Genomic DNA, 25,762 nt, shown 5'->3' with positions numbered 1-25,762 from the left:
CACCTCACTGAGGAAATGAGTGGAGAGTGTTGTGATGATAAATGCTTTCTTCTACTCCAGGAAAGAGAAAACAGCAAAAATGGCAACTTTGGTCTAGAGCTCGAAATTGAGGTCCTGATCTGCTGAAGTTTGGCTTTGGTATAGCAGTACTCCCATTTCCTTCCAGTGACTCTTCAAAATGAGCTACTCAAACACCCAGTTCATCTGGCACTAAACAAAGAGTACTTTCCAGCAGTAATTTTGCCATCTGCTGCTGTGCAGCGAGTGGCCCCATCCCAGTGACCTTGCAAAGGAGATTATTGAACGTTGACCTGGATTTTTGTGCACTCTTAGTCTGTTGTTTCAGGAATGTCCAGCTCATCTTTCACAGGGTTCTTGCAGATCACCTGCTTGTAAGCATCTGAAGTTGAGCTGGGGAGAATGCCTTGGGACAAGGAAACAGCTTATCTTGAGAGGGCATCTCAGTGATTTCCCAAATGTCATGCGTGCAGTTGTGCACTGCTTTTATTAGATAAACTCCTACTGCTGTTACACAACCAGTTTTGGGCAGCATCTTGAGAGATTTCTTGTGGCAGGTGTTATGGCAGTGCTTTTCCTTTTGTTTCAGTCTGAAGAGCTGAGCTTTTATGCGGGTTCTCAAAGGATTTTTTTCCTTTAGTTATCTTTAACTTTCGCGTTCAATGAGTGAGAAGATAAAATACATGATGCTCTATATAGTAATGTGGTCTGTTTTGTTTATTAGAGCTCAAATTTGGGGGGAATGATTTGGGTGAGTGGTATTGCAGAATTGTATGTATATGCTTAGCTTTGTGTTTGCTGATGGGCAATGCTTCATAATTAGTTCTGCAGAAACCTCATTGAAGCCCTGTGCTTGAGGCTACAGTGCTAAAGATACCAGATGTAGACTGCAGGATTTTGCTCTTACATCTTTATAGTCATCTTCAATTTAAGTTTTGTAATGATGCTTGGGAAAGAAGAAGTTATAGTGTGGTAATTCATACTTTATATTCTGATTATATAGTAAAATATGCACAATTCCTTCTTTAAAACAGACACACGTCACTGAAAATGTATGGAAAAGAGTGTTAAAAATTAGATTTAAAAATAAGTTAGAAAAGAATTAAAAAATAGTAGAGCACAAAGAAACTGCCTCTCCGTGCTCCGCTTCATGTGCAGCTGCAGTGAGAGGAGCAGCTCCATTTGTCTCAGGGGCTCTGGCTCAACGTGGTTCAGACAGCTAACCTTTCACGTTGTGTTTTTCCCCTCCTATCTAGCTCAGCTTTCCAAAGAATGGTGTCTTCATTAGTGACAAAGGAGGGAAGTTGATAAAAGCTTCAGTCTGATAAAAATGATGAGTTGTTTGCGCAGATAACATGAAATTTTATTTAACCCTAGCTGAATTTTTGGAAGATTGTATTACGGTTTAGGTTTAAGATTAAATTTGTGTGATGAATACGAAGCTGTGTTTGTCTTCTTAATTCATTATCTACTTGCTGGAAGAGGTAGAAGTTCTCTAATCAGCCTTTCTTTCTCCGTAGCAGAATTAGCCTTTTTACCACTTTCCAGCAATTTTGACATTGAAAAAGGAAAAACTGATGAGCCAGAAAATTAATATTCTTCTGATGCTGTAGCTTCTAAACCTAATTGTTGAAACATTCTCGTTTATTGGAAAATTAATATTTGGCAGTAGAACTTGGACTGCGAGCTGTAGTCCGAGGGAGGTTGAGCCCTGTGGGGCTGCTCCATCTCCATCCCACCCTGCACACAGCTGCACGTGTGGGGCCACACATCACGGGGTCTTACCCTGGACTTGCTGCTTTGGGTTTGGTGTGCAGCCTTCAGGCATTTATGTGATCTGAGGCTGGAGCTGCGTGGAAAGGAAGAATTACAGTCTGCAGGTATTAAGTGAAAGCTTTAAATCTCCCTTCTTAATGAGATGGTGGGGATAGAGCTTTGGCACTGCCCGCCTCGTACCTCGAGGTACTTGCTGTTTCATCTCAACATAGTCTCTATGGTTTTGTGATAGAGCTTTGAATGGCAAATGAAGAAAACTAGAAAGTAATATTAGACTAGGGGAGGTGGATTTTGACTGAATGAATATCTTTTTAATGAGTTATAGTGCTTTTGTAGCTGAGATTGTCAAAAGCTATCTGTGAGATGAGGCTTGGAGGACATGTAATGGGTTTTATTAAACCAGCTTAAAAAGTTGAGAAAACAGAGTTCTGAGTATGCGAGTCATTGGCAGTGGTTGCCAAAGGAAGGAAGGGCTGTGGGGCAGAAAATGTGAGTACACTGCAGTGCAGGGTGTCTTTGAGGGCACAACAGTTTGAGGTTTGGCCTGGGCTGATAGGGTTGGGACTGGATGTGAAACCTGGCTTGTCAGCAGAGAGTCATCGTGGTGATTGTTTCCTGAAGCTGAATAAACTTAGAGGTATTTTCATACCACTGAGCTTTTTTCCTCCAAATTATGTAGAAATCATTTGTTTGTTGTGATGTTCTTGGTGAACTATATTGCATACTCTGGTTTCTAAAGCCATACAGCACTTAAACATTTTGATTTGTAAAGTGAGCATTATTTTGAAGCTGAAGTAATGAGGAATGTGTTAGTGATGAGACAAGCTTTCCTGTTAAGCAGCTATGTTATGATGCTTATGTATAGCCCCTATCACAAGAAATAGAATGAGAAGCTAGGAATTATACTTTGTAACGCGTTATCAAGTGCAATTTGATATCTCAGGAATTAAACTAAAGACTGGTGACAGTTGATTTATTTTGTTGTTGTTGAATTGCACCTATAACACATCAATTCACTGAGATGTGAATGTATTGACAGCTGCCTCGAGGCTTCAGAGCAGTGACTTCATCCTTTGGAAGTAATCTTGTGAAGTGAGCTATGAACCACTGTGGGGTAATTAAGTAGCTCTTCCATTTCCCTTATGATAACTGGGATGAGTGACACTTCTCTCTGCAGAATGTGACTTCCCATAGCATTGCTGTCCTCAGTTGAAGGTGTAATGAGAAGCAGAAGCCTTGAGCACAGCCAGCAGTGATCCCACAGTGTGTTCTTGGGGTTGCTTCATTTTATGTTTTCGTTTGCTGGCTGTAGGAGATGTGTCTTGTGCTGTGCTGCAGCCTATCATATGCTGACTGTCGGAAGCCTTGCTATTCGTGTTAGCAGCAGCTAAGAAATAAGAATTTCTTGCTAAGTGAAATGTGCATCAGCTCTGCTCGTATCTGGTCTCCTGCCTCACTCTGAGTTGTCTGCATGCTTGTCTCATCCCCCCCACCTCAATCACACTCCATGCAACTTTCTCCTAGCATGCACTGGATAAATTCTGTCCTGTTTTGTTGCTCTCAGTCTTTGAGAATGCAGCTGAGGATTCCTGGTGTAAAGGCTATTCTGTAAGAGCCAGCAGAGAAACAATTAAAAATGCAGTAAGTCAAAGATGAAAAGCATTATAGGTGGAGCCTGCTTCGTTCCTGCAGTGCTTGTCAGCGCAGTGTCCCCTTGGGCTCCATCACAACTAAGTGCAAGTGTGAGTGTTTCTGCCCATCATTCCACACTGACTACGAACCTCTGAGTTTCAGAAGCATTGGCTTGGCTTAAACAAGTGCGATATTGGCTGCAAGCACGGCAATTTTTTCATAGCTGCCGGGAGAGTTAGTGCTCAGCATGTCTCAGGAGACTACTTGTTCTTACGAAATCAAATGCTCAGTGATGCACAGCCTGAACCATTTGCATGCTCTGTGCTCCGGCTGGCCTGGTTCCACAGAGCACAACGGGCTGTGCTCCCCGAGATGGGGGGAGAGGGGAGGGGGCACCCGGCCGAGAGGAAGGAGCCCTTCCTGCAGAATCCCGTGGCTGACGGCGCTGGGAGTTACCTGGAGGCGAGGGAGCTTTTCCTCTCGTGCATTCCGCCTGCGTCACTCGCTCTGTAGCTGGGCTCAGTGTTCGGTGACTGCTGGCTTCCAAGCTCTTGCCCACGGCGCGCTCTCCTGTGCAGGCGTTGCAGACCCTTCAGCCTGGAGTGGCAGAATCGCAGCGCTGCGTGCGCGGCTCGTGCCAAAAGTAGGCACAGCTCCTGCACTCCCGCAGCAGCAGCAGCACGGAGCAGATGCTGCCAGCTTTCCTACCGGGTGGTGCCCTCTGGTTTTGAGGAAAGTTGCCTGGCGTTGCCTCTGGATTTGTTTGTCTGTCTTTTTATGGCTCATGAAAATCTCATCGTGCTGCTCGGAGCGTGGTGCTGGGGAGGTGCTCCCGTACTTCTGAGGGCTGCTTTCCAAATGTTTTCTCTCTGGAGATGTGAAGGTTCAGTGGAGGCTTTCCTGCAGTGACAATTCCCGTTTTCATTGCCGACGATGCACAAGAGTTGCCAATTTAATGGCAGACCTTGAAGTATATAAAAATTTAAGTCCTGAAAAAGGTAAGGATGTTCCAGTTTGTAATTATGTGGGAAGAGCTCAAGTGATGTCTGCAGTGCTTATAGAAAAATGAAGGATGCTTTGTTTACCGTGGGTAACTTTTATGTGCTGTATTTATTTGGGCATCATTAATATGAAAAACAAAACCCACAAATCTTTCTGAATATTTCAGAGGAAAACTTGGTGTTTTTGTGTCAACTTCAAAGTACATTTCTCCATGTAAACATATGGATTGTGTGTGGTGTTGCTGTGGTATGGATAAAACAGGGCTATATTTTTATCTTCAATCATTACAAATGTATTTGTCTTTAAAAACACCATACCTCTTGATCTTGTTCTGCCATGGCATAGTTTTCCATGGGAATGAGTATCTGGTTTTTCTAGTAACACTTACAGATAGAATACAAACAGATATGCAAATAATATGTGAAGTTCTGATCAGAGAGCAATGGATGAGAGATCTTTTTGAGACTTGTGGGGGATTGATGCAGAAAGGAGGGCACCTCGGGTAGGTTGAACAAAATTGGATGTTAAGTCGGAGCTGGATAGAAAGTAGTAATTACTTCAAGCCTCTAAATGGCTATAGAGTAAAGGCCATTGGAGGAAGGAGAAATGAAGATAGCCGAAGTTTATTTTTGTTTTATTGTATTTGTGTCATTTCTGATGTTTGGTTATGTGTGAGAAATTTTTTTTAAAAGACATTTACTAAAGGGAAAGCTTCTCAAGGTTGGGTGTTCTGTCCTTAATTTTGGAAAAAACAAACCAAATGCCTATTCTTACTATTCTGTAAGAAATTGAGGCTGCTTTAAGCAGCTGCCAGTTTCTTGTGCATCCTATGGGGACAGCTCTGTCTGTTGGGGTGCTTTGCTGCAGCTCCCTGTGCTGCATTCATGTTTTGGAGGTTTCTGTTACACACAGCTCTGCATTAAGTTTTGATGCACATAGTAAGGGAAAGGAGAGCAGGTGTTACTCCATCTGTTTGCTGAGACACAGCAGGTAATGGATAGGTCCCAATGAATAATTTACCAGAGAGAGCTTATTGGGAGGGTGTTTTTTGGAGTGATCCTAGAAGAAAAGCGTCAGGTTGAACTTTTGAAGCTGCTGTAAACGTTCTGTATGTATAAATGCATTCATGCCAAGCGTTCAGCTGCTGCTGAGCTCCTGTCTGAAGGCATTTTCTAGTCCTTTTTCTGCAGACAAACATAGCAGCAGCTGCCACCCATGTGGTTGTTGCTTCTCCTTGGTCGGTTGCTTTGCTGGGTGATGGCAGCCCAGGGCTAGGGGCACCGAGGCACTGTCCCACAGCTCCGGGCACTGCAGGTTTGTGGCATGGATGCAGGAACAGTGGCAGCATGTGGGCATCCTGTTCTGCAGACCTTTAGGAGTTATCCTGCTTTGTGTTTGTTCATCCTGGGTTGTTCCCATTGCAAAATAACAGTTTCTGGCTGATGAAAGCAGGAGCACGGAGCCTTCACAGAAAGGCTGGTGAGGAAGGGGAGGATGGTTGTATGTTGCAAAAACAGGCACTCTATTGCTTTCCCTCTTTGGAGGTCGTGTTTTGTAGGCATGAACCTATTTGCACTCATGAAGGATGGGAGGAGGCGAGCACTTGGCCTCCTGTCAGGCAGGTGTGAGATTGCATTCACGATACCAGTCTCACCCGCGGCGATGAACGCACCTAAGGGTGCTGGTATGGCAGTGCTGGCACACCATGGTGCCACGGCATCCCTTTGCTGCAGAGCCTGCCCAGGACCTGGCCGTGAGTGGCTGCAGGAGGATGCTGCTCCCCGCCTGCCCACGGCTCGGCCGTAAGTTCGTGCCTTTGGGGTATGAGTTAGTGAGCAGGGGTCGGCATGGGATGGGATGGAAGGAGGTGCAAGGAGGAGGTATGGAACTGGGGACCAGTCTTGGTCCTTGGCTGACCAGCAGAGCTTCTCTCTGTCTGTTCCTGCTCCAGTGGAACTGGAGGGCTGTAAAGCAGCAGCCACCTGCACTGAGCTTTGTGGCTGGCTCTGGCAGCTGCCTTTTGTAAGGCCATTGCCAGGGCTTCTTTGGGATGCTTGTATCTTTGAATCTACCCAAGTGCCTATAAATTAGGTATTAAGTATAGACCCTAGCCTTGTGAGTGATGTATAGGGGCATTAGCTCTAGATGAGGAACATGCAGTTCTGACTACTATTGAATGCATCAGCCTCCTGCTGTGAAGAGCTTGGTCTTCCAGAGGTTTAATATCAACAATAGCTTAAATCTATCGCAGCACTGTATGCACTTGGAATAGATTAGTATGGGCATGTGGCAGCTCTGAGAGCTTCAACACACTGGGTGTTGGCCCTGAGAAAAGTGAAGCAGCTCGTGAGCAGCCACAGTATGAATGCATCAGGAATTGACAGGGCTGTTGGAGCCAGGTCTGAACACTGCTCATCTCCTTGGGAGCCCTCCCATGGGTTTTGCAGGTCAGAGACTTGGTAGACCAATTGGTAACTGAGTTATGTGTCTGCAGAATGCTTAGCATTCATTTATTCTGATCAGTTACGTAAGCTCCTCATTCAATAAATCTACAGAGCACGTAATGCATAACAGAATCGAGGTGCTCTCCTGTGTCTCTCAAACTGTGGCTAGATGGAAAGCTGTTGAAGTGACCATTTTGCTGTTCCATGAAGATGAAAATGGCTGCATGCTGTGTTCGGATCAGTGCTCATGGTGTCCTCACTGTGGAAGGCAGCACCCAGGTGAACCTGGTGAAAGAGCTTGCAGAGGCAGATTGGCCCAGCTTCTAACAACACAGGCCTTACCTGCAAGAGGAAACGTGTTTCTCCCTTTGCATACGTCGCAAATCTTGAAATAGTCATTTAGGAAGCTTGTGTCTTAGATGTCAGCTTGTTAGAATGCTGGCAGCGTTGTGTGCTGGTGGGTGTGCTTCAGAAATTACGGGTAACCACAAGTTGCTTTTTTGATGATATTGGTGATGGGAAACCTCACAGCAGCTTGTGCCTGTTGGCAGTCAGGTGCTTGGTACGCTCAGCAGTGTGACTGACACTTGACTGGAGACATTTCCATGTGCTGCCCAGAAGAACAACAATTTGCATGGAACCCACATGCACAAAGCGTTTATTTCAGTAGTAAAATTACTTCAGTACTTGAGACTGTCAATTCACTGTTTGACCACAGAGTATTCGTTGTTGGTGACTTAACACCAAGACAGTTTGAGAATGGGATAGAGAAGGATGTTTCTTTAGGAAAATGACTGTTTCTATGAATTGTGAATAAACTAATTCATATCATCTGTTGAACTGCAGGCTTTATTTATTGATTTAGAGGTTAATTAACTCCACCTCCAGTTGTGCTCCGCTTTTTCCCCTCCTGCTCTCTTCTGGAGCCCCAGCGGCAGGTTGGTCTGGCAGTCAGAAGGAAGCAGTGCTGCCATGCACTGGGTCGCTCTTCCAGCCCCTCTATCCCTCCTGTGCCCTGTGGTGTGTTCCCCCCACTGGGCTGCGATGCAGTGGAGCTGCCATGGGTTGCTGTGATGTGTTGCTGGTGCAGTGCAAGCTGTTCTCCCTTTCTTTCTGCCTGTTGCTACTGCTGCTCCTTGCTCTGCAGTGTTGCAATCAATTTCTGTGCCTAGGGATCCTCTTGCAATGAGGAGGATTAGGATGTGAGAGCCTGTTAACTATGTTTGCTTAAGTCTATGCTTCTTGTTTACTCTAATGATGTGATGTATTTTGACAGCTGGCCATCTCTGTGGTTAAGTGGTTGCACCTTTTGCTGTTAATAAAGGAGCAATTCCTTACTTTTAGTAGGAAATTCAGTAGCCCTCAGCCATCCTGTGCAGCAGAAGCTCCAGAGCTCCCAAACTGAGCAGCTCTGATGGAACCTGTTTCTGAAGGAGAGATGATCTCGGAGACCCTGTATTTCAGCAGCCAGCAGCAGGGATGTTCCCTATGACCTGTTGTTCTGCCATTCCCTGAGCTCCCTGTTGGCACTGGTGCCCTGTCTGGGCTCTTGCTTCACAAAGAGACTGGAGCTGAGGTCCTGGAGCCCTGGGACCAGTCAGGACTGTGGGGTTCCACAGCAGGACAGCTGCCCCTGCCCAAGAGTCTCTTCTAGGCTACTTGCCCCAGTGCTGCTGGAATGAAAGCTGGGCCAGTTTCTTGAAGATAACAGTGAGAAGTCCGCTGTGCTGGCAGAGGGAAGGCATCCCTGAGCAGAGATGGAAACCATGCATTATGCATTGTGTCTGGGGGCTGTGCTCTCAGATTTCAGTTTGGGTGCTGAACTGTAGATCTCAAAAAGGGGATCCCGGGCCCTGTAAGTGCAGTGCTGTCCCAGCAAGGCATTTTCTGCATTGCACCAATACTCTGTGAAAGATAATCTCACAATAGGAATGGGATTTGGGGGTGTGGATCCAGTAAAATCCTCAGGACATCCCAGGCTTCTCCCTGCTCCCATTCTTCTGATTTTTCTGGCAAGGAAGGGACTCTGGGTGCTCCCAGGGCAGGAGCAGTAGCTCAGTGCTGTCATGCATCTGCCAGCTATAGAGCAGAAGCTTTCCTCTTGGGGCATATATATAATATAGGTAGAGATATAGAGATCGTTTGAATTGCTTTTCATGGAAGCATCAAGCTGGAAATCTGAATGAGCGAGGCTGATCAGTACTTACTATGAAATATATGTTACTCATAAACCATAACCGCTGGGAGTTCTCACTCCCAAGTCTCTTTAACAAACAAAAGCTCACACCAGACAGATCTCAGACCTAAGGGTTAAAACTACAGCAATAATTCTTTTCTCCCCTTCTGCAGGGTGTGTGGTGGTGGTCTCCACCTTCAACCACTTTTTGCCTGCATGTTATTTAGTGAATGTACAGGCACGAGTTCTTCAGGCTTAATGATCTGCATAGACTGTGTTGGTGTGCTGTGGGGGCCTCTTTGGGTTGTATGTCTGCTTTCCTGGGCACTGCAGGGACCTGGCAGCCCCAAAGGCAGTGCTGCAGGTGGGGCTGAGGATGGCTTCATGCTTGCAGAGGTGCGAGAGGTCCTCCATCTCATGTCAGCACTTTGCCCTGAGATGATGATTAAAGCCACTGTAAGATGCTTAAAGTTACGTAACGGGTTGGGAGAGTTACCATAAAGCAAATTAAAATCCCGTGTGCAATATGAGATGTGGTTATTAGAAGTGCTCCTGGCTGGAGGCAGATTGCTTGCTCTGCCCTCTTCGTTATCCTGTGCTTCGTTATGTAACAACCCAGCCATCAGCAGCACGATGGTGTTAAAGGGAAGCTGCACAGGGTTCCAGATGTTACTGTGGCTGTGTGGGACTTGGATGAAGTGTGCTCTCCAGTGGGTGTGGGGAGACTGTGAGTCCCAACAGCATTAGTTCAATGGCCAACTTACAGCAAGAGGTGGCTGCAAGGTGGGATGCTGAGAGCTCAGATAGAACTTTTGTAGTTTCATCCAGAATGTCTTCACTGCTTGGATCCCGCTGGTACAACTGCATGCTGTTCTCTGGTCTGAGGTGTGAGTGCTCTTTTTCCCCCCTCCCCATTGCTTTGGAACGTGGCTGTGCATCATGGCCGCTGTGCTCCAGGCAGAGTCTGCAGGTGGGAGCACACCTTGATGACTGCAGCAGTGCAGGTGTGGAGGTGACATGCAGGATGTGCCCCTGCTTTCAGGATTGCAGGAGGTGGCCTCAGGAGCTGTGCAGTGCTCCTGCTGCTAGGGTGTCTGCTGTCACTCCTCTCTGAGCAGAGAAGCAAGCTGTCTGTTTGCAAGATGCATAGCTGGACTAGAAGTACTCGCCTCATACAGCTGGGGAATGCCAGAATACAGAGGGAGGAGCTGATGTTACAATTGAAAATAACTTCTGCATTTTATAGGTTTATTTTATGGTTTTATTTCATCTCCTTAAGCTTAATGTTGGCTTAATGCAGACTGCATATAATTTAGAAATACAATTTATATCCTCTTTAGTAATTACACTTCTCATTGTCTGTTTGAAAATACTCTTTATGCCTTATTTAATCTCTTTATTCTGTCAGATGGCTGCACCATTAAGTCCATAAAAGCAAGACGGAACCTTTTCTCTTTCAGTTGCACTTCTAAATATTAATTTCATAACACATAGTAGTACAATGGGGAGAAATAAGAACTATTTTATGTGTTGTTTTTGTGTACGTGGACAGGAGGAGAGAGAAGCCATAAGGTTTATCTTTCTCTTATTTTTCTTTGCAACTCAAGTAATCTCACAGCTCACTTGCAGGATGTTGTACCTAAAGCTGTTAGGTATATTTGCATCTTACTGTGTTGGCTTTATTAAGGCCCACTGTGTTAATTTCCAGAGGCTTTCCTGTGGGCTTGCGGGCTGTTTGCACACAGCAGCCACACAGCCTGCTCTGTGTAAGCAGGGTGGTTTTGTTGGCTGTCCCCTATGGATCCAGTGGCTGCTGTTTAGAGAGCAGTGTGTGCTGTCAGATGGCTGCCTGGAGCTCCCTGCAGGAGGAGGTGCAGGTGGGATCCTGCTCAGCTGCCTGAGGAAACATCAGCATGCATGGTTGGAACGGTGTGTGTTGTGTAACCTCCTGCACTGACCCACAGTGAAAAGCGTGGGACTTGCAGCTTTCTTTGCTCAGGCAGGTGGCATCATCCCTGTGCAGGCATGGGGTAAAGTTACACACCTGGCAGCACACGGTTATGGATTAGAGCTCCAGCTTAGCATCTCTGACATAAGTGAGGTTTGTTGGGCAGCGTGTCAGGTGGAACGCATTGCATCCCCTGGACAGGTGATATCTCAGGTAGCATCTGGGCTGGCAGGCTGGGATGCCTTCCTTCCTGGTGGTGGGGCTCTGCCAGTTGCTGAACAGCGTGGATGTGGCAGAGATGGTGCAGCTGGCACCCATGGGTCAGCATTCAGCCTAGCGCTCAACGAAGGAGCAGAGCAGCTCCTGCAATGAGACGTGGTATTGCTAAGAGTGATGGTCATTGCTTTGTCTGAAAATACATGGTGCCCATCTCAGCTGTGTGCCTGGCTGGAGTCTGAAATCAGTGTGCTGCAAATAGGCTTGGAAGACCTTTCTTGGTGTGCTTGTGTTTCATAAGTAACTGAAAAGAGAGGATGGTGTAGCTTGTAAGTTAGAGAGAAAGAGGAAATAACCTCCTGAAGTTGGATGCTGTAGCACTTAGGCTGCCCCAAACCTTTCTTTAAAGTGCATTCCTTCTGTTAACATGTATGCTATGGGGATGATGCAGTGAACTTTCTTGTGTGTCCACTGTTCTTATTACGTGTTTTCATTTGGGTGGTATGTTCTGAGAACTGGGAACGTGCAAGCAGAGAATTGGTGCTTATTGCAGATGGCACTTGAGAAATGGAGAATGAGGAGATCTTGGTGGAAAGAGGATTTCTTCCCTTCTGTATTTGTGAGGAAGTGCTCTAAAATCTTTCATGTAAATTTGATTTGGAAGTGTATCTGAAAACGTATTGTGAAATGCATCTATTTTTATCAATAAGATATGGTAATATTTGGGCAATTAAAACAGTGACACATAAATTGTACAGTTGTTGTCTGTTGCGATTATCTGATTCTGGTCCATCTGCTTTTCTCACATGAAGGAAAAGCAGTGCCCTCTCTGCTGCCCTTTGTTAGTGGTCCTCGACAACAGCTCAGTGAAATAGCTGTTTTCCTCACAGGTGAGCTAATGCTAATAGGAAGACTTAGGTGAGAATTACTTCTCTTTGAGGCTTATTAGTAACTGATAGGCTTAGGTGCAAAGAAGCGGATTCTCTGCGTTGAGTAGCTTGTAGCTAAGCCTCTAAGCCAAAACCTTGCTGTAATAGAACACTCCAGCAGTGAAATACTGCCTGCAGCCTGCCTGCCAAATTAATGTAGCGGTTTGGGTTTCCATGTCCACACTCTCTCACAATCTTCTTTTATGGAGGACAATTTTATTAAGGTGAATTGGAGGCAGGCTTGCAGTGAACTTGTTCAGAAGTGGGAGGCTCAGTCCTGTGTGCAGGGACTGCTGCTGCTTCAGGTACTCTTCCTTCTTTGAGGCTGCTCCTCCATGCTGTTTGGAGCCATAGCTGCCTGCTGCTCTGTGCACCTGCGGGTGGCTTTGTGTCAAAGCCATGATGGGTCACTTTGGGTACCCTTTGGTGACAATGGCACCTGTTTCTGCCTTCATTTCCATCTCTTCTGGTTCATCTGAAAGCACTGCCCAGTCCACCCATCTGTTGGTTCTGGCTCTCCCAGGGAACAAGAGGCTGTGAGGGTCTTTGCTGTGGTTGAGGAAGAGGATGAGGATGATGAGGAGTAAAGACAGAGCTGGGCAGTGTTTGGGAGCCAGCCAGGGTGTAAGCAGATCAGCAGGTGACGATTTTGGAGTGATACCAAGTGAGGAGAGGCTGCAGACAGATAGAAACAGGAAAGTAATTTAAGAACACGGCTATGCACTGAGATCAAGGCGAAACGTTATCTTGATCTTAGTGCGTGGAGAGGCGTGGGAGGGAAGAGGTGAGATGAAATGGAGGAGATGGGTCTACTGCAACCAAAACAAGGAGGAAGACTATCATCCCAGATGGGATGGGTAGATAAAAAGAAGCTATCACAGTGTGTGCTTGAAATTTGGTAGCGGGAGAGGAAGGCTGTAGTTGTGTGTGTGGCAGCGCAGTGGGACTGTGTGTTTATAATTCCATTAACAGTTCAAAGTGTGTCAGAATCGAGGTAAAGGATTACTGAGCACAAAGGAATGAGGACTGAACGATGGTCTTGCCATTCAGAATTGGCAGTGCTGGCTTTTAAAATTACAGCACATGTCTAGCAATTTAAATATATATATAATATTATATACTATAGTATATATAATATTATATATATATTTGAAGGAAGTAAGCATAGAACAAGATAAAAAAGGAATATAAAATATTTCCTTTCAGTATTTTATTTTTGTTGACTCCTGTGACGATGTTTTGACAGATGTGTTCTATTTTCTTACAAGGAGAACTTGTGAAGAAGAAATAGTGTGTCTTGCATTTGCTGACACTGAAGGTGAAAGGCGAATGTTTTATGTCTAGTAGAAGTTTGAAAGTCGCTATGTCATTTTATTGGTGGAAATAGATGGCTGTTCAGTTGAACTTGCTCTGTTCTGCTTCACAGTTGAAAGATGCATGAGTGTTATGCAGTCTGGGACTCAGATGGTTAAGCTGAAGAGTGGAACCAAGGGGCTCGTTCGTCTCTTCTACCTGGATGAGCACAGGACCTGCATCCGATGGAGACCATCCAGAAAAAGTGAAAAGGCAAAAAGTAAATCTGTAATCCTTTTAATTTCCTGGGAAGTTGAGTATTAAAGTGTGGATTACAGATAGGACAGCGAGTATTGTGTTTTAGATCTAGTAATTGGGCTGGTATTAAATGTGGAGGTTGGTGCCCTGCATGGGGCAGGGGGTTGGAGATTCATGATCCTCGAGGTCCCTTCCAACCCTGGCCATTCTGTGGATCAGTTGCATATTTTAAAGTGATCCCCTATTACAATCTAATGTTAAAAAAGCTTAATGACTCCTAGCTTGAATAATGCAGAGTTGTTGAAAAGCAGAGTGTGCTCGGATGGCCACAGAAGGATATCAGTTTGTGTTTTCTCGTTTCCCCACAGTTATCATCGATTCTATTTACAAAGTGACCGAAGGCCGTCAGTCTGAAATCTTCCACCGCCATGCAGAGGGGAACTTTGACCCGAGCTGCTGCTTTACCATTTACCATGGCAACCACCTGGAGTCACTGGATCTGATTACCTCTAACCCGGAGGAAGCTCGCACCTGGATCACAGGGCTGAAATATTTGATGGCTGGGATAAGTGATGAAGACTCGCTCGCTAAGCGGCAGAGAACCCACGATCAGTATCCTTTTACAGACCTGAGCACAGTACTTACCTGTTTTGTAGTGAATTTGCTATGGGGTGTTCTTTCGCCTCCTGCCAGCTGGACCAAAAATTTTGCCACTGATTGAGATGGAAATGTTAGATAAGTGTGACATGTCGTACTGCACATGTATGCATCCGTTAACTGTGCATTAGGGACTGGATTAAACTCCATTGAATCACGGGCAGTCCTGCATTTTGTTAGTGAAATCCCTACCAAAGTGTCAGAACACACATTTATGGTTATCTCATTGAATACTAACCCCAGCATGACTATAAAGGATAGTTTGATCGAGCCTCCAGTGCAGTTCAGCAATAGTGTTACTCCTCTGTAGCTGTTCTTTTTCCATGTTTTTCTTCAGTGTTGTTTGTGTGCAAGTATCTGTGGCCTGGCTGGTCTGAGGGCTCCTGTGCTACTGACCACTTGGTAAAGCTTCTGTGTCTGGAGATGTCCATCACGGAAGGATTTATGTCATCTTCTGTTTGCTCAGCTGTGCTTTTATTCTCCTGCTTCAAATTGCAAGGTTTACTAGAAGGCATTCAAGTTATTTACTGGTTGAAAACTTTAATTTCTTAGCCTTTACCCAGTTGAAATTCTAAACTTTTTCAGTCCTTTGGTAAAACAACCAGTAACTTGTGGCCCTCCGTTTCTCTTATGTGATGTGTGTCAGATATGTGTCTACATTGCAGCCTCCAGTGTTTGTCAGAAGCACAAATCTTTAGAACTCCTTAAGCATTTTTGTAGCCTAGTAACCCAAATGAACTTCTTGCAAAGATTATGTAAAGATTATGTTCCCTGAGTATTTTCCTGGTTTGTTTTCTTCTGCAGGAGAGCAGACCAGCATGTTAAGTACAAAGAATGCTCTTCCCTCTAACAAAAAATACAAAATCAGCACTTTATCTTGATAACAATTGTTATCTTGTCTCTTTTTTGCCTCACAGAAGGCTGCAGTGATCATTTGTAAATATTCCTCCGGCACACAGACACAGTAGATGTTTTAAGTTTATACTTTCAGTGGTTAATTCTGATGCACAGATCCATTTGAGGGATATATTGCATGCTCTGTTGCACACATACTCAGCTTGCTATATTTATCCATGGCTTCTCTGAGCTGCACGTATCTGCTGTATGTTCTCTGCTGGTGAAACATCCCTTCAGACCTCGTCTGTGTTATAAATGCAGCAGCTTGGAGACAGCACACAAACAACCATGTTACAGTTCCAGTTTGAGCAAGAGCTTAGCAAAAGCTGCTGAGGGATATATGCTCAAAAAGGGGCTAAAAGTTACTGCTTAAAAAGCGGAGAAGTTCAGGCGAAATTAAGGGAAGTGCATAAAAATGTCAGAGCAAGTGTAGCAATACTTGAAAACTATGCTGAGTACGTTCTTAGAGGAGAAGCTAATGTCAGAAATAAGAGAGTGAAGGGACGAGTATTGTGAACTGGAAGCTGGAAATAATTGTCATAAACTGGTACCAGTTTTAAGTATTTAAAATGAAACTGCTGTCCATAGCAAGGTTAAGGATGAAAATTGGTTCAAGCACACACACATCTTCAGGACATCCTAGGAAATGTCATTGCATATAGCTCATCTCTACAGTGTGAAGAACCAAGTCCTGCTTTCTGATCTTGGCAGCTGCTAGCTTTGATGTCATTTCGTCCTAAATGTATAATTGCTGTCCTTTTTCTCTGCACAAATTATTACTTCATAGACTTGCTGCTCTTTGGGACATGTGGCAAAAACGTGAGGGTAGAAATATTGGAGAGAAAGCAGTGGTCAAAGGATTTCTACAGAGATGAAAGAATGACTAAGTACACAGATGAAATAAATGTACAATAGTCTAAGAGGAAAGAACATGGAAAATCAAGAGTGGTTAATTGTTACTGAGGCTCTCATTAACCTCTGGCTTATAATAGCATACTTTGCCTGGTTTGGTTGAGTCTTTATTCCAGCCCTTTGCATTGGATTAATGTGATCTCTGGTACACAGATGGCTGTTGGGCTTGCATCCTGTGAGTCATCAAACCAGTTGCCCTGAGATACTAACTCTATGTGTGTCAGCAATCTTGGTTCTACCAGCTAGATGGTGCAATAGCAAGCTGTACCAGAAAACATACAGTAGTAAAAAAGAAAATGTTTGGTCTGGCATCAGCACGGGGAGTACGATGTAGATAGCATCAGGTCTTTGCCAGCAAGGAGTTTTTCATGGCATACCCCAACATCTCTAACAAAGGTGGTGGGATATTTTAATTCACCTGTTTTGCTCAGAAGCTCTGACTTGGAAGGCACGTTTGTGACAGCTGGATTGAATGATGCTCAGTTCTTCTCCCTAGCAGAATTTAAGGAGCTGGGGAACTCTTATGCTCCTGAGATTGGGTCTTGTCCCTTACCTGCCCAACTGCTCTGCTTCCCTCTTCCAAGGGGAGATCACCCTCTCGTACCTTTCCTTGACGTGTTTGCAGCTGGGTGAAGCAAACCTTTGAGGAAGCTGACAAGAACGGAGATGGCCTGCTGAACATTGAAGAGATCCACCAGCTGATGCACAAGCTGAATGTGAACCTGCCCCGCAGGAAGGTGCGGCAGATGTTTCAGGTTGGTGACCTCTAACACCCACTGTTATTGGGGTGAGACAGTGCTGTGTCTGGTCAGATCCAGAACAGGCTCTGGAAGTTTGGACATAAAAGTGTGTCCTCCGTTCCACATTTTTCCAAAGTCATGTCATTTTATGGACAAAGATGCATCAGAATGCTGGCTTAACAGAACAGGCTACATAGAATTGAATTCATTAATGCTTCATAGAAGAGTATTCATTAATAGTACTTTCTAAAATGCATTGTTGTTTTCATTGCTATGAACTGAATTATTCTAGCTGGCATTGATAGGCAATAAAGTTGTTCTATTGAAATTTTTTTTTCATTTCCTTTATGGAAAAATATTTAATAGAAACTGGCTTTATGAAAGTAATTACAGTCTTTTAAAAATTCCTCTCCTAGCCAGAATCAATTTTTTATGTCTATTGTGTGAAAACAGTTGCTATTTTCCACCAGTCCATTTGTTTACACTGTAGGAAAGGAAAGACAATCCAAGGCATAATGGAAAGCAGAATAAATTTTTGTAACTTCAAAAAACGGTGCTACCCAGAATCCAGTTTGCTACAAAACATGGGGAGGAGGGAGAATCTTGTGTGGTCAAAAATGCATTATTTGTCTGGCATAAAGTCAGCATTAGAGATGCATCTCGTGGAGTGTAGGTCACTGCAAGGGTTTGGGAAGCATTGACTGGTAGGGTTGTGATGCGGAGGTGAACTTGAATTGTGTTTGTTCTCACAAGCAATAAACATCGTTTAAGGTGTGGGGAGGTGGTGTTAAAATCACAGTCAACACCAGATAGCTGGGAATGAATTTCTTCTTGGCTTACTTGCTGTGATCTGAATTTAAAGCTCAGATGACAGTAGCACTAGCAAAGTGTGGTAAATGCAGCTCCTTGAGTTCCTTAGTTTGCAGATATTGCTGGCTGTTGCAGGAGAAGTAGACCATTGGGAAGCTATGTGCTAATAGGAAATAGGCAATTAGTTTGCTCTGGATTATTAAAGTGCTAAAGAATGAGGTAAGGCAATTGCTAACAACCTCCAGGGAACCAATAGAGAAGGGCAAAGTAACTCTGGGACAAATCCTCAGCCCTATATCTAGCTGTCCTGCATGGCTCTTGCACTTGGTCAGCTGCAGTTGATGCTGTTTGTGAGGCAGGGTTAGAGCTTTGGGGCGAGCACCAGCAGCTCTCTGGGGGAGCATCTCTGGCTCCACAGGGATGGCTGGGCTCACAAAGCAGAGTAGGTCTGTCCTGCACTGAGGACCAGAGCGTGGGGCTGCTGCTTTGGTTGGTTGTACTTGGTGGGAGTCAGTGGTGTAAACGGTGCCTCCCATCCTAGGGCAGGCTTGAGTATGAATGAAGCAGCTTCTGTGAAGGGAAAGTAAAATGTCATCTTTGGAATGTAAAGCAGACCAGGCCTGCTCGTTGCATCTGCTATTAGATGGGCTCCTTTGCTCCAGAAGGAGGTTGGGTATGAACTGGTAGAGCTTTCTTGAGAAGGAAGAAGTGATAATGAGATGGAGATGCTTACTCCTTCTGGAGAGGGATTTCTGTTTGAACCAGTGCAGAGACAAGCCATCAGGCCCAAAGAAGTCAATGTTAGGACTGCAGAGAAGGCATTCTGACTTGCATAGTAGCAAACCCTGCCTTTTTAACACTGCTTTGAGGGCAACAAGGGGGTTTATTATAATGAGAGAGAAAGGATTGTATTACATCTATGAATAAAAGGGATTATTCTAGGAACATTAACACATTGATACACTTTCATTTTGTCATCTGCTTACACTCTGAAACTCAATAGGAGCTGCAGCTTTCCTGAAGTTTGGTTATTGTGGAGACCTAGATAATGTTTGACAGCAGTTCTCCAGAATATATTCTTTGTTTTGAAAATCCAAAGCAATCCTCTTAGGCAGATGTTCACAGTGAAAAGCTTGTATTAACATACGTTAAGTACTGTTTTCTTCTCTTCCTACCTCTAAGCATAAACAAAAAACTGTAATCAAGACTGGGGCTGCTGGGGTTGTATTTCGGTGTGCAGTCTTACTGCTGCTGCAGTCTTGGACCCCCTGTGGAGAGCTGACAGGGGGATCAGAGTGCTGCAGTTTGAATTACCATTAATTTAAGACTGTGGCCTTGTTTTGAATGTTTTTAAATGTCAAACTCTGTTAGAGGAGGCTAAGGGGTGAAATTACAATGTTCCTTGCTATGTTATAATCCAGCAGAACTGCAGGACATGAAGGAGGGCAGTAGATCAGAAAAAAAGCCCAGGGCATGCTTCTTTACATGGGAAACAAGTTCAAAACTGAAGGTGGAACTGAGACCTTCGTAGGGATCCGCAGTAGTGCTGTTTTCACCCAAAAATGCAATAGATAGGCTAAAATAACAGCAAAATGATAATACTGTGTGTATTAGGATTTGAGCCTGCGGATTCGAATTGTTTAAATGTCTGTTCTTACATATAACTCTTGTTCTGCTTTGTTCCTTGAATTCACCTGCATCCAGCATGCTTACCCATCTTTTCCTCTTAGGAAGCTGACACAGATGAAAACCAAGGGACTCTAAATTTTGAAGAATTTTCAGTGTTTTACAAGATGATGTCCTTGCGTCGAGACCTCTACTTACTGCTCCTAAGCTACAGTGACAAGAAAGATCACCTCACCGTTGAAGAACTTGCTCAGTTTCTGAAGGTGGAACAGAAGGTATGGAAATATATATTCATACATATCTACATGCTTATAAATCAATTCAAGTATAGGGAAAAAGTGGTGTGAAAAAACTTTAGAATGGAGCACTTGGGAAAGAACTGTGGGTTCTTTTCCCACTATGGAATTTGGGAAGAAATATGGGTTTCCTTTTTTGTTTAACAATAGATGTAAATGCTTCTAGAAACAATCTGAGCTTTTTTTTGTTACAATGTGGTAGAAGAAGGGGCAGCACCTGGAAGAAATCTCTAGCCATGCCTAAATGTGTTGATCCAGTGGAGGCTTTCCTGCCTATCTGGGAAGAAACTGATCACTGAACTACGGAAGTTGTCTGTGGAACTCTTGGAGAAAACTGGTATGCTAGACAGTGAGGAACACTAGCACTCATGTTTACTTCTGGCAGTTGGTCCTGTGTTGTTTGCCCACCTCTTGGATCCGTGCAGAGAATATTGTTCCACAATAACCTCTGTGTTAACACCCCCAACCTACTTGTGCTTCATGAGTACAGATGCTGTGTGTTGCCTGCAATCACAGGATAGTGTCCTGTGCCATTCTGGGATCCTGCCTGTAATAACTGCTTTATCTGAGTTATCCCTGCCATAAAATTATCAAAAGTCTCTGCTTTTTTGTTGCTTGATTTTTCCCCTGCTGACTCTTAGGACAATTCTATGGCATGTACAACTCCTCAGTTCTTCCCTTGAAAGGGGAAGGCTCCCCTGAAACACAGAACATTGTTCTATCACTGATCTCGCTTTGACAGCCTCAACACAGAGGATTTCCTGCAAGCAGTCTGGTCCTGGCAATTCTACCAATTGCAGCTTCAAAGCACAGTGCATTTGGATCTTCCCCTTCATGCTCTGTTCCAAGTCTTCTCGGCTCTCTACTTTTTCCTTTCTTTCCTTTTTTTTTTTTTTTTTTTTAAAATCACTGTCTTCTACCTGGGCGCCCTTCAGTGGAGCACCACTGACAAAGACAACAAATGGGAAACAAATGCTCCCAAGAAGATGTGTGTGGAGATGCTGAAGAGCTCAGGAGCTGCTCAAGAACAGTGGTAGAAGAAGGCACTGAGAGACTTAGACCTGTGAGTGCATGAGGACATCACGGAAGTACTGATGCAGCAGAAAAAGCAAGTTGACAGTCAAGTCTGGAATACTGCACCCATCCTGTCTGCGCACTACTCGAAATCCTGAGTGCAGAATGACCTATGAGCAGTAACGCTCTCAACATTTCTTCCCTCCCCCCTGCAAAAGGAAGCATGACCTCCTGAGATGAATCTCTAGGCAATGTTCTTCAGCAACACCTTGCACTTTCTTTGCCTCTTCCCTTGTCTTCTCACTTCCTAGTATCAAATGTTAAAGCAAATTTATGCTTCTGTGTTTTCAGAACGCAGATATGATGTCAGTGATCTCAGGTGAGGCAAGATTGCCTTCAAAAGCTGGTGGTGGTTCAAATCATAATGCAGCACTGAAGTGCCTCCAACCAAACCTCATACAGCTTTTGCTCTTGTCTAGCTGCTTGGCAATGTGTGGGCAGTCTGTCCAACTCCATCTGCTACTCTTTTGGCGAGGCTTTTGAATATGAGGATGGAATAAAAGGGTTTGGGCTTTTTTGTTAACTTGCTAAGCTGATGGCTTGGTTTTCTTTCTTTTTTTTTTTTTTTTTTTTTTTTTTTTTTTTTTTAAGAATTCCCTGTTGCCCTTACCCAAGAGCTTGTGAAACAGATTACTTCCACTTAATTGCAGTTAAACTCAGCTCATTGAAATTGCAATTGTATGGCTTCAAATGTCAGAGAAGCAGAAAACAGGCAAAAAATAGGCTGGTTTCCTGGAAGGTACTGCAGTCTTCTTAACCATAAGTGGCTGTGAGGGAGGAACATCCCTGGATGTGCAGTCATATCTGCATGTCTGATTGCTGTCCCACTGGGAGTGCCCTTTCCTGATAAATCGATATGAGCTTGGAAGTTGCTCCCCTGCTAAATGACAGATCACTTCTGTGGCAAGGTCTCCAGGGGCTTTTGACTGATGGCATCTCATACTTGGCTTTAAGTTCTTGACAAAATAAGCTCTGCATACACTCTCTTCCCTGTTGAAGAACAGCTTTGTGGTGGCTGGCCACTCTGGATCTGCCCAATATAGAGACTGGTCTCATGCTGCCCCACTGATTCGGGCCCCCTAGCGATGCTGTCCTGTATGCAGACTCTCAACGTGAGGTTGCTGTTTGTCCTTCCCTCCTTGCTGCTGTATTCATGTCACGTCAAGTGCTTTTCTTTCACAGTCAGCAGAGACCTCTTTTCTGCTCTGGATGATTATTTAATGAAGTTATGCACTTTGGTGTTGCAAACCTGAAGCGTTTGGTTCTGGTTCTATAAGAGTAAGACTGCAAGAAGGGAGTATCCTGCATGCCTGCTTGCCACCTGCTGCTTTCCTATGGATCAGTTACTTTGCACTATACCTCACATCTGTGCTGAGAAAACGGCCAACTGCTGAGATCCTGCCTCCAGCAACATTCTCTGCATGCTCCAGGAAAGTTTACTGCTTGTTGTATGCTTGCCCTATTCCACTTCTTGTGCTTATATAAAGGAGTAATAAGTATTACTGATTGAGGTGATAACTCCATATATCATGACATTTTTCTTCCAATCTCAGTTCAGATGTAAGATGTTGATGTAGGGATTTGCTTTAATGAAATATATTTTGATTTTCTTAAAGAATAATTAACTATTAACAACTGGAGGCTAAACTTCCAGGCTGACGCAGGCTCATGGGTTGGCATCCTATCTGGATACACCTGTCACTGGCAGTTTAATTTCTACTTTCTTTGTTTTCTAACTGTTCTTCTACTTCACGTTATTTCATTTCATTTCCTATGAGAATATGGAAAACAAGGGTGATTCCTGTTCTTAGTTCTGAAGTGCTCTGCTGTTTCTGGAAGAGAACATCTTCGGTAGTCCTTGCATCTAAATGCACACCAGGATATTCGCTACCATTTGACATTCTTTCTAGTGAAAGAATGAAAAACGTAATGAAAATAAATTTGTATTAGTTTCCTAAGTCTCAATCTCTCAAACTACAGTTAAAAAGCACAAATCAGATTATGTTTCCTTGACAGATGCTGCTTTGGGCTAGACATTTTCATTCTTAGAGCACATGAATACTGTGCTCTTGCCTGTCAAGGAGTGGCATGGGATAATGAAAATGGTCATTCTTGTCAGTCTCTGCTGAAGAAGGGCTGCTCTGAATGGTGCGTGCACTCAAACAGTGACATCTACTTGAGCTGGGATAATCAGTTATTTTCTCTATCAAATTGTTCTCATTCCCATTCTCCCGTGCAATTCCAGCAGGCGTCTCATGATGTTGACTTAGCTAGGAGACATAAATGAACTGTTTGGACAAGGCTGAGCAGTGCTTCCCTGGGCAAGAGGAAAAGCAAAGGGAAGGCTGAAGGGTGGAAGGACTGGAAAATCTCTCTCCACATTAACACTTCTTTCAGCTTGCCTTACCCTATGTGTTGAATTGCTCACTTGCTTTCCTTCTGTTACTACGTTTCTAATGTTGACACATCTAGTTGCTTGGTTTTTTTCCCCTTCTCTGCTAATTTTTCATGTTCAAGCTGTAGCCTTGTAGGTGCTATGAGGTATGGTTGGTCATGGTGCCCACATTTCTTAGGGAGAGCTCCACTCTTGGTAGGATCAGGATCTTACAGAAGACCAGATCCAGATAATCAGCCTGCACTGGGAAGATTTCCATGCTGTTGAATGCCAGTGCTGGGAACGCTGAGCTATAGGAAATAATGGAAAGAGCAAATTAGTTGGAGACTACAGATGGAGCAGATTGGATGGAACTGGTTTTCCATCTGAGAGAGGAGTCCATTTGGACAGGGTTCACAAAGGGGCTGTTTTCTGTCTTAAAGAGTGAAGGCTGCAGGATCTGCAGGGTGAGCAGTCTCACTCCTGCCTCTGCCTGAAGCAGCCGTGCTACCAGAGATCTCACTGTGGGTAAGAGAGGGGACCAGAGCACATGTTCCTCTGCTTCCAGACTGCTCCTCACACTGATTTGCAGAAGGGTGTTTGAGCTGACTTTGCCAAGTGTGCAAACAGTAAACAGAGCAGTGGTATGAATGAGCTGCCAAAGTTCAGTGTCGTTATTATCATTCTGTGATATAATTAGTAGAGGGAATAAAGTGCACCCAACCTGAGTTTTCACATTGGATCCATACAGCTTTATGGGGACGCGGGTGAAAAAAGATGGTGGGTGTGATGAAAAATGCTTTCCTCTAGTTTCAGAGGAAACGTGAGCATGCTCTGACCTCATGAGTCAGGACCTTGACTGGGAACGTGCTGGAGCTGATGACAAAACTCCTACTTGTTTCAGAAGGACTGCTGTTTTTCGTTTTGGAATCTAATTATTTATCTCAGAGCCTGTATATTACTCTGCTAGAGAGTGAAGTCTCTTGAAAGTAATGAAATCACAGGAGTGGAAAATACTGGAAAATGAAATCAAACCCTGCAGATCTTTTCGCATGTCTAAGTAGGTTTCACTGAGGAATAGTGCATCACAGTTCTCATTGCAGCACTATTGCCCAGCACCACTATTGTCAGTTGTGCTTGACTGCTATTTTCTTCAATCTTTTAAACTGAAATGACACAGCTGTTAGCAGTGACCACTACCTCTCATTCCTATTTTTCTCCTAAAAGGTAAGAGCCACCAGGCTGGTGGAGCACTGACAAAAATCAAGTCCTTTTACAGTAGGATTGCTGGCTGTTCCCTCCCTAATTGACTCAACTTGGTGTCTGATTACAAGATTTTAAACTGCTCTGGGGTAGATTTTGACATGCTGGTCACATAGTAGGAAAAGTAAATGTACCAACACTGTATTTTTCTGTGCAGATGAGTAATGTGACACCAGAATATTGTCTTGACATCATACAGAAGTTTGAAGTATCAGAAGAAAACAAGGAGCAGAATGTTCTTGGGATTGAAGGTAAAGCCTTTTGATTTCTAAATTAACTTTATGTCCTGATCTATTACAGTGGAATAGAAGGGCTTTATCAGTGTTTTCATGTAGCCTGTATAGCAGTCAGCTGCATAGGTGTGCATTTTAATGAAATAGGAGAGACAGGAGTAGGTGGGCTGAATTATGCCTGGCAGTATCAACAGCCAGCATCGTGGCTACAATATGTTGCTGTATAACAGACTAATTTGGATGCCTCAGGCTTGTGTAAATTTATTGCTAGCTGTGTATTAAAACACAACACAATATGTAATTTGTAGTACAATATGTTCTAACGAAGTAACAAAAGCAAAGTTTGTGTTCTGCTCTGTGTATAGTTGGGATCTCTACCGTATGGTCCACTGAGTTATGCTTAACCTCTACTGTATGGTCCATTGGTTTATGCTTATGTGAAGTAACAGAAGATCAGTTGCATTTTCCTTGAGTTTTGTTAATGAATTCTTTTAGTAACTTATGCTTGTTTGCTAAAGCAATTGTGGATGGTTTGTTTATTCAAAATTCAACTTAGTATCAAATCCACATCTGAACTGGAATGAAGCAGATTAAGTGCTATGGTCTGTTAATTTGCCCAGAAGGTAGCTTTCATGAAGCAGAATAATTTGCTTGGAGATTTCTGTAGGAGTGGGGAAGTTCCTCTGTGCAGTGCTTGAGGTGGGGAGGCTGCACCCGACGTTCTGTTTTTGCTGTTGGTTGTTAATTGGTTAATTCTGAACAGGCTCATTTCAATGCCATGTTTTGCAAATACTTGCTGATTGTGTGGAGTTTTTTGGCAGTCATGAATGTGTTTTTCTAGATTATACTTTATTTTCTAATTCAGAGCTTTTTAAAAACGGTCTGGGGACAAGGTTTGGGTCTTGGGAGTGTTCTTCTCAAAGGTGCTAGAACTCCCACGGGATTTAAAAATAAAATAAAAAATGAGCTGTGTTCTTACCAGCAGTAGATTGATGCTGTGCACCATCCTCAGTTTGCAGAGAAAGAGGCAAGTCCCAAAAATCTAACTTACATGGTGAAAATATGGGGTACAGGAAGATCAATTCGTGCTGTGTGATTCATCAGTCTGGGGGGACAGGAGTTAACACCATATACATAAATAGAAAAAACAACCACTGGAGTGCAAGCTGTTTGCGTGGCATCTTTGGA

General features: G+C 44.0%; 1 protein-coding gene across 2 annotated transcripts in view; it reads left to right on the top strand.

Moving 5' to 3' along the window:
* The window catches only part of PLCH1 (phospholipase C eta 1), a 62,553-nt gene that overhangs the window by 12,704 nt on the left and 24,087 nt on the right, over positions 1-25,762 (top strand). For both annotated transcript variants that reach the window (XM_042821168.1, XM_042821167.1), the window contains exons 3-7: positions 13,568-13,714; positions 14,061-14,304; positions 16,784-16,913; positions 19,439-19,609; positions 24,499-24,592. In XM_042821168.1, coding sequence (XP_042677102.1) covers positions 13,568-13,714; positions 14,061-14,304; positions 16,784-16,913; positions 19,439-19,609; positions 24,499-24,592 — 786 coding nt within the window. The remainder of the gene's footprint in view (positions 1-13,567; positions 13,715-14,060; positions 14,305-16,783; positions 16,914-19,438; positions 19,610-24,498; positions 24,593-25,762) is intronic.

Source organism: Centrocercus urophasianus, unplaced genomic scaffold (genome assembly GCF_019232065.1).
Source record: "Centrocercus urophasianus isolate 14NV4802_14NV808 unplaced genomic scaffold, USGS_Curo_1.0 seq_19, whole genome shotgun sequence".
Lineage (NCBI taxonomy): Eukaryota > Metazoa > Chordata > Aves > Galliformes > Phasianidae > Centrocercus > Centrocercus urophasianus.
This window is presented reverse-complemented; position numbering and strand designations above follow the sequence as displayed.